Genomic DNA, 12,769 nt, shown 5'->3' on the forward strand with positions numbered 1-12,769 from the left:
AAAGCTGCTCAGGGTGCCAAAAAGTGCAAAATGCACCTCCGATTGCACCGCTGCATCCATGGGAATGGCCTTCAACCCCATGGCAACGTGTACATATTGACTTTGCTGGTCCTTTCATGGACTCCATGTTTTTAATTGCGGTGGACGCACATTCTAAATGGCCAGAAGTGATTAAGATGACTACCGCTACTTCGGAAAAGACGATCGCGGTGTTAAGAACGATATTTGCGAGAAATGGATTGCCAGAACAAATATGTTCAGACAACGGACCGCAGTTCGTGTCAGAAGAATTCCAGGGATTCATGAAGAAGAATGGGGTGAAACATTATACCTCTGCCCCATATCATCCGGCTACAAACGGGTTGGCCGAGAGATTTGTACAAACGTTTAAAAAAGCAATAGCGGCCATGAGCGAAGATCAGATTCCACTACAACACAAGGTGGACAAATTCCTACTGGCATATCGAAACGCCACTCATGCAGTGACAAACCAAAGTCCTGCCATGATGTTCTACAACAGGAGGTTGCGGTCCAGGTTGGACTTGTTAAAACCAAATGTGCGGAGGGAAGTTGAAAACAAACAGTTCCAGCATATAAATAACAAGACCACTCGGAGTTTCAAAATAGGACAACCAGTGTTAGCCCGGGACTATAAAAACGAGAAATGGCAATCTGGAACAATTCGGGCCAGACAAGGACCCCTGATGTACACGGTAGATATTGGTGAAAATGTAATACGGCGTCATGCTGACCAACTGGTAGAATCGAGAACAAGGGTCGAACCCATGGTTACGGCAGAGACAACCGTGAAAGAAGTTAGTGAACCTGAAGCATCTACCTCAGAAGTGAATGTACCTGATGATGATGTCCAATCCATAAGAGACCAACTAGATGAGTCACCCCAGCAACGAGAATCAGAGACCCCTGAAAGGCGTTATCCAACTCGAATCAGGAGGCCTCCTCAGAGACTGAATCTTTGAACTGTTTTGCATGAAGTTGTATATATATATATGTTATTATGTTATGTTAAATGGGGATATAACTGTTAAGCTAAAAAGGGAGGATTGTGGTGTATGTAACCTGTTCCACCTTAAGAGAACTACCTTAAGAGATGTACTACTTTCTCTTGGCTGCTGTAGACTGTAATACTGTAATACCGGTGGTGACCACACCGGTATATAAGTGTTGTGCAAGGATTTGCTGGGCAGTTCAGCCCTGACCTTCGAATAGTAAAGACCTGTTAAAAGTTATTCTTGTTGTCTGTGTCCAGTGATTGATCCTAAACCTAACTGGAACATACAGACTCAACAAGATGGGTGGAGGTAGGGGTGGAGGCAAGTGATGTTAAAGAGCTGAAAATAGATGGTCTTTGTGGTGGAGAGAATATGGATTCAGAGGCTCAGCTCAGGGTCGAATAGGATGCTAAGGCTGCTAGCAATTACAGTCATCCTAGCACAGTTGCCGGGTAAGGGGATGGAATTGTTGGTGAGTAATTAGAGTTTGTGACAGGTTGAAGATGATAACTTCTTCCTTCCCAGAGTTTAGCTGGAGGAAATTGTGTATTATAAAAGACTAGGGGGGAAAAATTCAGTTCTTTGCACCTCCCGTTAGCGCCTCTCGCGAAATTAACTAGACATTTTGCGGCGGCGTTAAACAATACCGCCCGATCTCCTGCGCACGCAGATCTTGACGTCATTCGAGAGTGCAACGCCCCTGTGACACCCCGGAACGGAAATTGAGTGGCGCCCCCCTCCTTTCCGCCTGGCGCAACCAACGACAGGTTGACTGGAACGCTTCCCAGTCGCTGTGGGGCTGGGGGGGTGCTATTTAAAGTGGGCCCCTTCCTGGCTTTTGTGTGGTAGCCATTTTTGCACCGCTCGTTCTGAGAGAGAGAGAGAGATTTTGAGAGCGAGAAAGAGAGACTTCTGCATTGAGTCAACGCTGTCTGAGGTAGTTTTGGCTTCTGACCATAACTTTGCAGGTACTTTGGTTTTTGACTTTCATAACTTTGATTGCCTAGATACTATGGGGGCTGCAATGGATGGGGGCGTCATCCTGCTCCATCACATTCGGAGGGCACATAGATGCAGAGAGAGAGTGGCAATCCTGGCCAGATGGAGGAAGGCCAACAGGCCTCTGTACAGGAGACTTTACCCTCCCAGGGTATTTCGCCAACAGTTCTCCTACATTAATATGTCTGAGGAGCAGTGTTTGCGAAGGCTGCGCTTCAGCAAGGAGGTGGTCACTGAGCTCTGCCACCTGCTTCAGCCAGATCTGCAGCCTCAACTGAGGAGCAGGACGTCTCTGTCGGTGGCAGTGAAGATAACAGTGGCTCTCAACTTTTATGCCACCGGCTCATTTCAATCAGCTACTGGGGACATCGCCAATATCTCCCAGTTCGCGGTGCATTGCTGCATCCGTCAGGTCACAAATGCCCTCTTTAAAAGGAGACGAGAGCACATCTCTTTCCCCATGACCCTGGACAAGCAGCAAGAACGTGCAATGGGCTTTGCGATGATAGCGGGCTTCCCCATGGTGCAGGGCGCCATTGACTGCACGCATGTGGCTTTGCGTGCGCCGCATGAGAATGCCAAGGATTTCCGCAACCGAAAGGGCTTCCATTCCTTAAACGTTCAGTTGGTCTGTGATAACACAGACAGCTGCTACTCGCTGTCAATGCCCACTTTCCTGGCAGCAGCCACAAGGCCTTCATCCTGCGCCAGACTTCTGTGGCAGACCTTTTCCAGGCACCGCATCACCCAGGTGGTTGGCTTCTCGGGGACAAGGGATATCCTCTGTGCACCTGGCTGATGACACCGCTCCATAGGCCCAACACACCTGCTGAGCTGCGATACGAGAGCCATCAAGCTACCAGGAACATCGTTGAGCAAACAATCGGCGTGCTCAAGCAACAGTTCCGCTGTCTGGACCATTCTGGAGGAGCCCTTCAGTACTCGCCTGAGCGAGTCTCCCACTTCGTTGTTGTGTGCTGCATGCTGCATAACCTTGCAATCCTCAGGACCCAGCCAATGCCACCAGGCATTGGAGCACCACCAGAAAGGAGGAGGAAGATGAGGAGGAGGATGATCATCAGCAGCACCAAGGCGGGAGGGAGGCACACAATGTACAAAGTGGAAGGGCCGTCCGTCAAAGGCTCATAGCAAGTCGCTTCTAGGCCCCTTCTGAGGAAATGGCTTCTGCCATTGAGAACAACCTGAATGAAACCAACCCGCAACCCCTAAGCCGGTCAAGGCAACAATGATTGCAAAGACCAAGCATGTACATTTTGAATACAAAAACGTATTTATTTTACAAACTCTGTGTGTCTCATTTCCACATGACAAACTAATAGAAAGAAACACAAAAAAAAAGTCATTAACATAACTGGCTCTCTCAACCTGGAGACAATGTCCAAAACAGTAAAAAAAAAAAAAATTTGACCACGAACCTCAGCCTTTAATAAAACAATGAACAACATTTTGTCACACCTCCTACTTTTTGCCCTTCGAGGGTGATCTCCTTCCCTTGCGCACTTCCCCCCTTCCCACCCTGCAGCTCCTCCGCAATGGGACCCCAGTGGCTGCAGCAAGGCTGGTGGAAGGCTGCTGATTGTCACAACCTGAGACTGCAGATGCCCTTGAAGGACGGCCTCGACCAGCTCTGGGCCTGGAGGGCACGGCTGCAGACTGCACCAACTCTGCATGGGCGGCAGCAGTCTGTCCTACAGGCGGTGGCAAGTGCAGCAGAGAAGTGACAGTGGTGGCAGTAGGAATGCTGTCATCTTGAGAGAGGACAGCAACTCCCTGCTCGACCGACACACTGGCACTCCCACAGGGCAGCACTTCAGCATCCGGAGCAATCTGCTGGAGCACAGATTGCTGGCCTGCTGCGGGGAAATGTGTCCGAACCAGCGAGGATGGCAGCAGTCAGTGCTTGCGTGGCCTCAATCTGAGTCTGCATGAGAGCAGCCAGTGACTACATTGCAGCACTAAGCATTTGCGTGGCATCCGCCTGTGCTACAGCGAACTGCTCCACACTCCTTGCCAGTGATTCAGTGCATTCGGGCACCCTTCCCACTGCACCCATGAGCTCAGTGTGCCTGTGCACCGCCTGGGTGCTCATTTCAGCGAGGACCCGCTCCTCTTCTGCGTCCAGTGCAGCAGGACTCGAGGCCATACTCTCCCTCCGGGGAGAAGGCCCCCGAGCTTCCCTACCCCCATCGCGTTGCTGCAGCCTGCTGGGTCCTGGAGCTTCACCCTCATCAGACCATTCCCCCCTGCTCCCCTCCAGGGAAGGCGTGTTCCCAGTGTGGGCATGGGCTTCCTCGGGAGAGGGTGGCACTGATGCTCCGGCTTCCTCTTCCTCCTCGTCTTCAGCTTCACTCCCACTGGCAGCTTGAGGGCCCATCTCCTCAACTGGTGAATCACCATCTGAAAGCAGGGAGGTACAAGAGTGGCTTTAGCGTGAGGACAGGGTGGCAGCATTGAGGAATGAGTGCAGCGATTTAGTAAGTTGGATTGAAAGTGTCAAAGGCTGGTGTTGTGAGGAACAAGTGGAAGGAGAGAGGACAAGAAGGTGATGACATTACCATTGCTGTCCAGAATGGGGTTGGCATCGCCAGTGGCGACGGGACCAATCACCCGGCTTGCCACAATCCTCTGGACGCGCAACTCGAGATTGCTGGGGGGTTGCAGCTGAGGCTGCCCTCCGCCTGTCCGTTGCTGCTGTCTCCTATTATGAGATAGCTTAGCCTGCAAGAAAAAGGACGGCGTCTGAGTAAATATACAGTCATGGTCTTGTCTGATGTGCCTCCCATAGTTGAATAGCCCTTACTGTATGCAGCCATGGTCTTGCCTGATGTGCCTCCCATAGTTGAATAGCCCTTACTGTATGCAGCCATGGTCTTGCCTGATGTGCCTCCCATAGTTGAATAGCCCTTAGTGCATGCAAAGTGTGGAATGTGCGTGTGTGTTTGATGAAAGGGCCATAGGTGTTGGATGAGTGTTGGGCATTGGGGCTTTTAAGACCCTCTGGCATAGAGTGAGGTTGAGATGGAGGGATGGAGAGGTTTTGCAAAAAAGCCACTCACCCTGACGACCCGAGTGAGGTTGTTGAACTTTTTCCTACATTGGATATGGGCCCTGGGCACCATGCTGCTTGAGGAGACTCTCTGAGTCACCTCCCTCCACACTCTTCTGGACTCGTGTGGCAAAGGCCTCCTGTCACTCTCTGAGTACTGTATAGGTCTTCTGCGCTCCACCCCGCCAACCAGAGCCGCCAAGGCCCGCTCGCTGAAGCGCTGTGCTCACTCCCTGACCCTCTCTATAGTCCTTGGCTGGAAGATTTAGGCACCGGTCTGTCCAGGCCGAGATTCAAGGCTCCAATGATCAGGGTGTGGCTGGAGAGCAAAATCGACCCTCCCCTTTAAGAACTGACCGGCGCCAGTGTGTCTGTGTTCAATTGGTAACTGACAGCACCTGCGGTGCGCCCGCGCTCTGAGGTAGCGCCTCACTCCTTGGCCTTAGCGCCTTAAGAGAGGTGTGTAGCGCCTGATTTAGCGCTCCAATCACCTCCAGGGGTGATAAAAGCCAAGTTTGCAGTTGGAGGCGCTAATTAGCGCCAGGCGCTAAATTTTGCGCACGGCCGATAACGGCGCCCCAAATAGGGCTATACCGAATTTCTCCCCCTAGATGTCAGAGAAGTAAAATGACTGTAGAGGAAGTGGAGGAGTTGAGAGATGCAATGGAGAGATTTTGCTGGGTGTCATCAGCATACATGTGAAAACTGACCCATTGTCTTCAGATGATGATGCCATGGGGCAGCGTGTAGATGTGAAAGTGGAGAGAAGCTGAGGCTGGGTCACTGAAGGACTTCTAAGGTGATGGTGTGGGGGTGGGAATGGGAATAGAAGCCATTGATAGGCTCTGGCTACTATCGAATAGGTAAGAATGGAACCAAGGACAGTCCTACTGAGCTGGACAGTGGAGAAGAGGCATTGAAACAGAATGGTGTGGTTGATTGTAAATGGCATAATGCACCATGGTCACAATCAGAGAATATCATTTGTGACTTTGGTTAAGGATGCTGTAGGAGAGGTGAAAACTTGATTGCAGGGTTTCAAACAGGCAGTTGTAGAAGAGATGGACATGGATCTGCACTAGCTCAGTGGTAGCACCATTACCTTGAAATCTAAAGGTCTTGGGTTCAGGCCCCATTCCAGGACTGGAGTCTGGAGAACATAATCTAGGCTGACATTTCAGTGCAGTACTGAGAGAGTGCAGCATTGTCGGAGGTGCCACCTTTCAGATGAGACGTTAAACATTGAATGGAATGGCGGAGCAGGCTCGAGGGGCCGAATGGCCTACTGCTGCTCCTATCTTCTATGTTTCTTCTATGTTTCTATGTTAAACCAAAGCCCCATCTGCCCTTTCAGGCGGATGTAAAATATCCCATGCAATTAGTTAAAGTAGCGTGCCTTGAGCACTCGATATGCAATTTTGATTTGGTTAAACATGGCACGGGCTCGAAGTGCCGAATGGCCTCCTTCTGTGCTGTAACCATTCTGTGATTCTATGAAACCAAGAGTGTAGCATTTCTGTTGACTTTGGAAATGCAAGCCTCTAGGTGCCAAGGAAACCCTTCAATGCTCAGTGTGTATAACATCTCCCACTTCCCAGGACTCTTCTGGATCACTGCTTGGAATGCTTTTAGTATAATCTTATTCTTCTGTTTCCATTTGTTTTTTTTGTAATGTTGATGTTTGATATGTATATGACTTTTGTTTTTGGAATGGAAACTTAAGTATTTTAAATCCATGCCATTTTAGATCAGACCCACCTCTTTTTTCGTACTTCTGCCAATTCGTGCTAGGGAAACTAGAGTTGGATTCTTAACAGATGCTTTTAAAAAAAATTTTTTTTTTAATGTAAGTTTTCCACAAACATGTACACGCACACAAAAAACTTATGACCCCATAGAGAGCCAGCATTGTAAACCAGGCAGATCCAATTTGTCTGCACCAAGTTTGTGCACCAAGCCTCACTCTCAAGAGTATGACCTATATGCAGTTTAAGTTTTTAAAAATGATTTCCCACCAGTTGACTGTAATGTTATAAGCTACTGTGTGAAATTGCATGGAAATGGAAACTGTTTGGTTTAAATTCAGTTGAGCAGTCTGCATGGAGTATCTTTGAAAGAAGAAAATGTATTTTTAAGTTAGGAGTTCCTTGTTTTGTGGAGCCGCCTTGATTTCTCTTATATTGCACACGTGGGCACACACATTATAACTGCCCATATTTCAGGTGTAGATTTACTCTGTGCATGTAGTTCTGCAGTGGGTGTTCTATTCAGACACCATAGCACGAGCCTGAGAGTTAAGCTTGCCAGCATTTCTAATTACAACCAGAAGGTTGGACTGCTTTCACTCTAACTTAGCTGAGCTTTGTCTGTACTGGGCAGGTATGAGAAAGTGCTTCCCAGGGTACCTTCAAGAGACATGGGGATATCAGCTAGACTTTTAGGATTTTAATATTTTTTGTATTCTCAAATCAGCCAGACTTCTCTCCCCACCCCCACTCATTCATTGTCATTGGGTAAAAGAAAATAGCATATTGTCCATCTAACCAATGGTGGAGTGAAATTGAAAGAAGTCAGCAAGCCTGAATGTTCTCGCCCCCCAGTTGGAGGAAGGACGAATGTTTCCAAGTACAGGTAGCTACCATTCACCCCTTCCAACCCTGATTAATGGGCCAGAAATTCGTGACCAAATGCGTGAGTACGGTCGGGGTACTCACGCATCTGGCCGTTGGAAATGCCGGCGTTCAGCATGCACAGCACATGCGGGGAGCGCCGGCATTTCCAGACCTCGGAACGAAGGGGTTCATAGGCACAGCGCGTGAGACTGCACAGGCAGCGCTTGCGCAGTGAACTTCGTAGATTTCATTCATGGATTCAGTGAGGGTAAGTCCTTACAAGTTACACTTGAAAAAAGCAGGTGTAAAGTTGTTCCAAGGCTGCGGAGGAAGATATATTTTATCGTGGAGCTTCTGAAAGGCAATATTTTTGTTTGGGAAAGGGAGGGAAGTTATTTTAAGAAATTTTAAGTAAGTTTTAAAGTTTAAATTTTTTTTTTTAAGCGGGTTTTCAGAACGGTAGGTAGAAGGAGCAATTGTGGCTGTGTGAATGGAATGTGAAAATGAGTGTTCTAAAATGAGTAATGTAACATTTCCAGCACTTTTAAGAAAGAAACTTTTCATCAGTAATAAGTAATTATGTATGTATGTCCGCATATATTCCTTTACGTATATGTATGTATGTTTTATATTCCTTTACTTATGTGTATGAATGTATGTTTTTAATTATGATTTTCCAATAAGTTACTTTCTCTGAAAGTCATAATTAAATAATACATTCATACACATAAGTAAAGGAATATATACATAACACGCAAAGGAATATATACAGACATACATACTTTCAGAAGCTCCACGATAAGAAATATCTTCCTCCGCAGCCTCTGGAGCAACTGTACCCATGCTTTTTTCATGTGTAAGTTGTAAGGACTTGACCTCACTGAAAGCATGAATGAAAGCGGCGAATTTTACTGCGCACGCGTTCTGCCTCTGAACCCCTTCGTTCAGAGGACAGGAAATGCCGGTTTTCCCCGCATGCGCTGTGCATGCTGAAAACCGGCATTTCCTCCGGCCAGACGCGTAAGTACCCCGACCGTACTCGCGCATTTGGAAGGGAATTACTGGGCCAACATTTTACATGTCAATAAAATGAAAAATTTAACAATTGCACGATTTGCCCCCTCGCATCTGCGGCTGAGGGTCCAAGGAGGTGCATTGCGCAAGAGGTCATCGTCGTACATATCCTCACACTGTTCCCTTTCGGGAACTGTATGAAGTGGTGGAAGGATTTATGGCCGTGATTAACGCTCATTCCGTGACCGTAACCATCTTTGAACCAGCCATTAGGGTGGTTAGTCCTATGGCGTGAGGGTTTTACGGGCTCCCACAACCCATCTGAGGGGGGGGCCACCCACACCCACGGACGCAAGTATCCCGCTGGATGTCCACCCAGAATTTATAGTTGGAGCTCCGACTCCACTTGCCGGGACTGTCTGGAGTGGGGTTCAAAACCCTACTCCTTCTGGCCCAGCGGCGGGGATGCTTACTGCTACGCAAAAGGCCCACTCCGCACAAAAGGTGACACCCATACGTTTCCTGCGCCTTTTCCCTCCCCGTGACTGGAGCCCTATGCTGCCACTTGAAAGACCAAGCTATCATCTGCCCTTTTTGCGGCGCCTTTGACTTCTCATTACCAATGATGAGCAGGCGCTGCGCCTCCACCTCCTTGAGGAGATTGCTGAGGTCATCATCAGTTCAATTGTGAGTTCTTTTAATGCCGTGAATTGTGCTCATTCCAGCCATTTCACGTTGCTAATCGGATTGGGCCTTTGGCATAGCGGTAGGATCCCCGCCGCTGGGCCAGATCAGGGTAGGGTTTCGAACCCTGCTCCAGACAGTCCCGGCAAGTGGAGTCGGAGCTCCGGCTCTAAATTCTGGGTTGACATCCAGTGGGATATTTGCGTCCGTGGGTGTGGGTGGCCCCCCCTCCTTGTATAGCTTGTGGGAGCCCGTAAAACCCTCCCGCCATAGGACTAACCGCCCTAATGGCTGGTTCAAAGATGGTTACGGTCACGGAATGAGCGTTAATCATGGCCATAAATCCTTCCACCACTTCATACAGTTCCCCAAAGGGAACAGTGTGAAGACACGTATGACGACGACATTGCTAAATAAATAAATGGAATTTAAAAAATTCTTTTAGGGCTTTTAAAAGTCTTTAAATTGCTTTAATTCTGTCTAAAACTACTTCAGATTCTTCAAAATAATGTAAACATTTTTTAAAGTTTATAAAAGTTACCAAAATCTTCAAAAAACTTCCAAAAACCTATTTAAACTGCTGCTTTGCATGTAAAAATGCTTAGCAGCTTGGCAGAAACATTGGGGGCGTGTCCTGTGAAACTGAGACCTCAAGGGGCGTGTCTCAGTTGCACAGCGCGCTACAGGCTTCGCGCTGGCTGCACTCCTGGGCGGCGTGACGTCATACGCTGCCCGGGATTCTTCTTTTTGAAACACGAATTCCAGGCGTCCCTGGAGGTGATCGGCAGGCGCGTCGGGTAAGTGCAAATCGGGACCTTGCACGCGCGGCAAGCCCCGTTCACGAATTTCTGGCCCATTGTGTTGCTGAGACCTATTATTTAAATAAGGCTGTTGGTATTGAAATCAAGCCTCACTGACCCAGAACTGATACAGTTGAGCTTGTTCTTTCTTCGTCTACTTCCTTCCTCAGAATGCCACCACAGTAAATCTCTAATTTGTGTTTTTTGCTAGAGAACAGACACTGTCCCAGACCTATATTAGAGTGAATTTTAGAGAAAACATATTTCTAATTCCTGAGAACATCAGGACTGCATTTTTCTCTCTCCACGGATGAATGCCCAAACCTATGGATCTCGCTGTTTCTATGTTTTAACCGTCAGATGGAAGTGCCAATTGGTACAGTTATACCTTGTAAAAATCCTAAAAGACTAGCTGATATCTCCATGTCCCTCTAAGGTACCCTGGGAAGCACTTTATCATACCTGCCTAGTACAGACAAAACTCAAATAAAAACAGAAAATGCTGGAGAAACTCAGCAGGTCAGGCAGCATCTGTGAAGAGAGAAACAGAGTTAACGTTTCGGGCGATGACCTTTTGTCAGATGCTGCCTGATCTGCTGAGTTTCTCCAGCATTTTCAGTTTTTATTTCAGATTTCCAGCATCTGCAGTATTTTCTTTTTGTACAGACAAAACTCAGCTAAGTTAGTGAAAGCAGTCCAACCTTCTGGTTGGGATTAAAAATGCTGACGAGCTTAACTCTCAGGCTCATGATGTACTGTCTGAACAGAACACCCACTGCAAAACTACACTCATGGGGCTAGATTTTCCTGGAGCCGTCAGGCGGGGTTTCAGGCGTGGGGGGGGTGGGGGGGGGAAATCCCAAATTCGGGGGTCCCGACACCATCCCGCCCAAAACCCCGCCTCACGCAACTTTCAGGGGCGGCGGGTACCCGCCCCGCACTGGGACCCGCCGAAACCAGGCGGGAAGGGATTAGTGCCAATTAACTGCCTGTTAACAGGTAGTTAACAGGCAGTTTTTAGCCTAATCCCTATTTTGAGGGGTTTCGTGTGGGATTCCCAACAGCTCCAAACCACGCCAGGTTAGAGCAGGCGGGCCGTCGGGTTGAAGGAGTTGGAGGGGTCGCGATGTCGGCGCTCAGGTGAGTGATGGGTGCATGAGTGCAAAGGTAAGTGCGTTTGGTGTGTGTAAAGAACTTTTACTTACCTGTACTTACCTTAACAGCCTTTCTTCCTGTAGCTGTCGGGAGCCCATCACTCAGCCGGCACTTAAAGCTGAACGGCTGCGATCTGTGAAAAGTGACAGCCTTCAGCTTTGAGTGCCGGTGTGAGTTCTAACTGAGTCTGTGCAGAAGGACTCAGCTTAGAACTCAGACTGTCAGTGTTTCACAGCTTCAAACAGCTGTGAAACACTGATATTTCATCTGTCAAGACCTCTTGACAGATGAAATTGCAGTCTGTGACGTCACCTGTTGCCGGGTGGCCTTTAATTGGCCTGCTGAGCCCGCTGGGCGGGCTCAACAAGGTCAATCAAGGGAAAATCGCGCAGATTGGCCGGACGTCAAAGTAGGCGGGTCAAAAACCCGAAAGTTGTAGTCCCGCCTTCTTCCCGACAGCTTCGGGAAAATCTACCCCATGCAAAGTGATCTTGAGTGTACATCAGTACAGAAGGTGGAGGTATAACTCTTGTCAACTCGCAATCTGGCACCCAAGCACACGAGAGCCAAGAGGTGTCAGACCCTTCCAGCAGGCCATCTCATTGCTTGGCTTTCTCACCTTCTGGTGCGTAACTCCAGTCTGGCAAAGATTCACAGAAATCCTGAACTTCCCTCAAACTGCTACATTTTCTGGTGCTATAGAAGGTTTATTTTGAAATTGTGTGTCTTTTTAAAATTCAGATTAGTTTACTTTTAAATAATTTTGTTCTTGAAATTCAGATTTATGACTTGATTGCTCAACATGTGCAGACTTGGTTTCAAAACAATAAAATTATAATTTAACTTTTGAAAAGCTTATGATAGATAACAGCTTGCTGATTTGATAGTTGTACATTTACAGCCCACCTTTTGCAACCTGCCATTTCCTTGTGTCTTGTATATTCCAATATCCTCTTGTTCAATGACAGTGTTCAATGTCAGCCAATTCATCTTGGTGACAGTTCACATTTAATATTTTGAGAAATGCGAACACATCAAAATAATCTAATCTGACATCAATTACTTCATTCCTTTATCTGACAGGTCATCATGATTGGGGATGATATTGTGAGTGATGTAGGTGGAGCCCAGCAGTGTGGTATGAAAGCTGTCCAAGTAAGGACAGGCAAATACAGGTTAGTAAATTTACAGATCTATCCTTCATTATGTAGGAGTCTTAACAGACCTAATAAGGATGAGTGCACCTCTGTGGGTTTAAATGTCAGCAGAGAATCACTGCAGTGCACCCCATTTCAACCACGCCAATGGGTGGAGACTGGAGAGCTTCATTGGAGGCAGGAAAGAAAACTGGTATATTCCCTAAAGCCCAGACTACAGCTTGTCATAAAGGAGAATCTGTGTTCGAATCATAGATGTGGGAGCAGA

The 12,769-nt window shown here is 47.8% G+C and overlaps 1 protein-coding gene across 4 annotated transcripts in view; it reads left to right on the top strand.

Annotated features, from left to right (window-relative positions):
* lhpp (phospholysine phosphohistidine inorganic pyrophosphate phosphatase) overlaps positions 1–12,769 on the top strand; it is a 195,936-nt gene that overhangs the window by 115,167 nt on the left and 68,000 nt on the right. For all 4 annotated transcript variants that reach the window (XM_085994626.1, XM_085994624.1, XM_085994625.1 and 1 more), the window contains one exon: positions 12,428–12,519. In XM_085994626.1, the coding sequence (XP_085850752.1) occupies positions 12,428–12,519 (92 nt within the window). The remainder of the gene's footprint in view (positions 1–12,427; positions 12,520–12,769) is intronic.

The sequence above is a fragment of the Somniosus microcephalus genome, chromosome 8 (assembly GCF_052327205.1).
Source record: "Somniosus microcephalus isolate GS21.2 chromosome 8, FLI_Smic_1.0, whole genome shotgun sequence".
Lineage (NCBI taxonomy): Eukaryota > Metazoa > Chordata > Chondrichthyes > Squaliformes > Somniosidae > Somniosus > Somniosus microcephalus.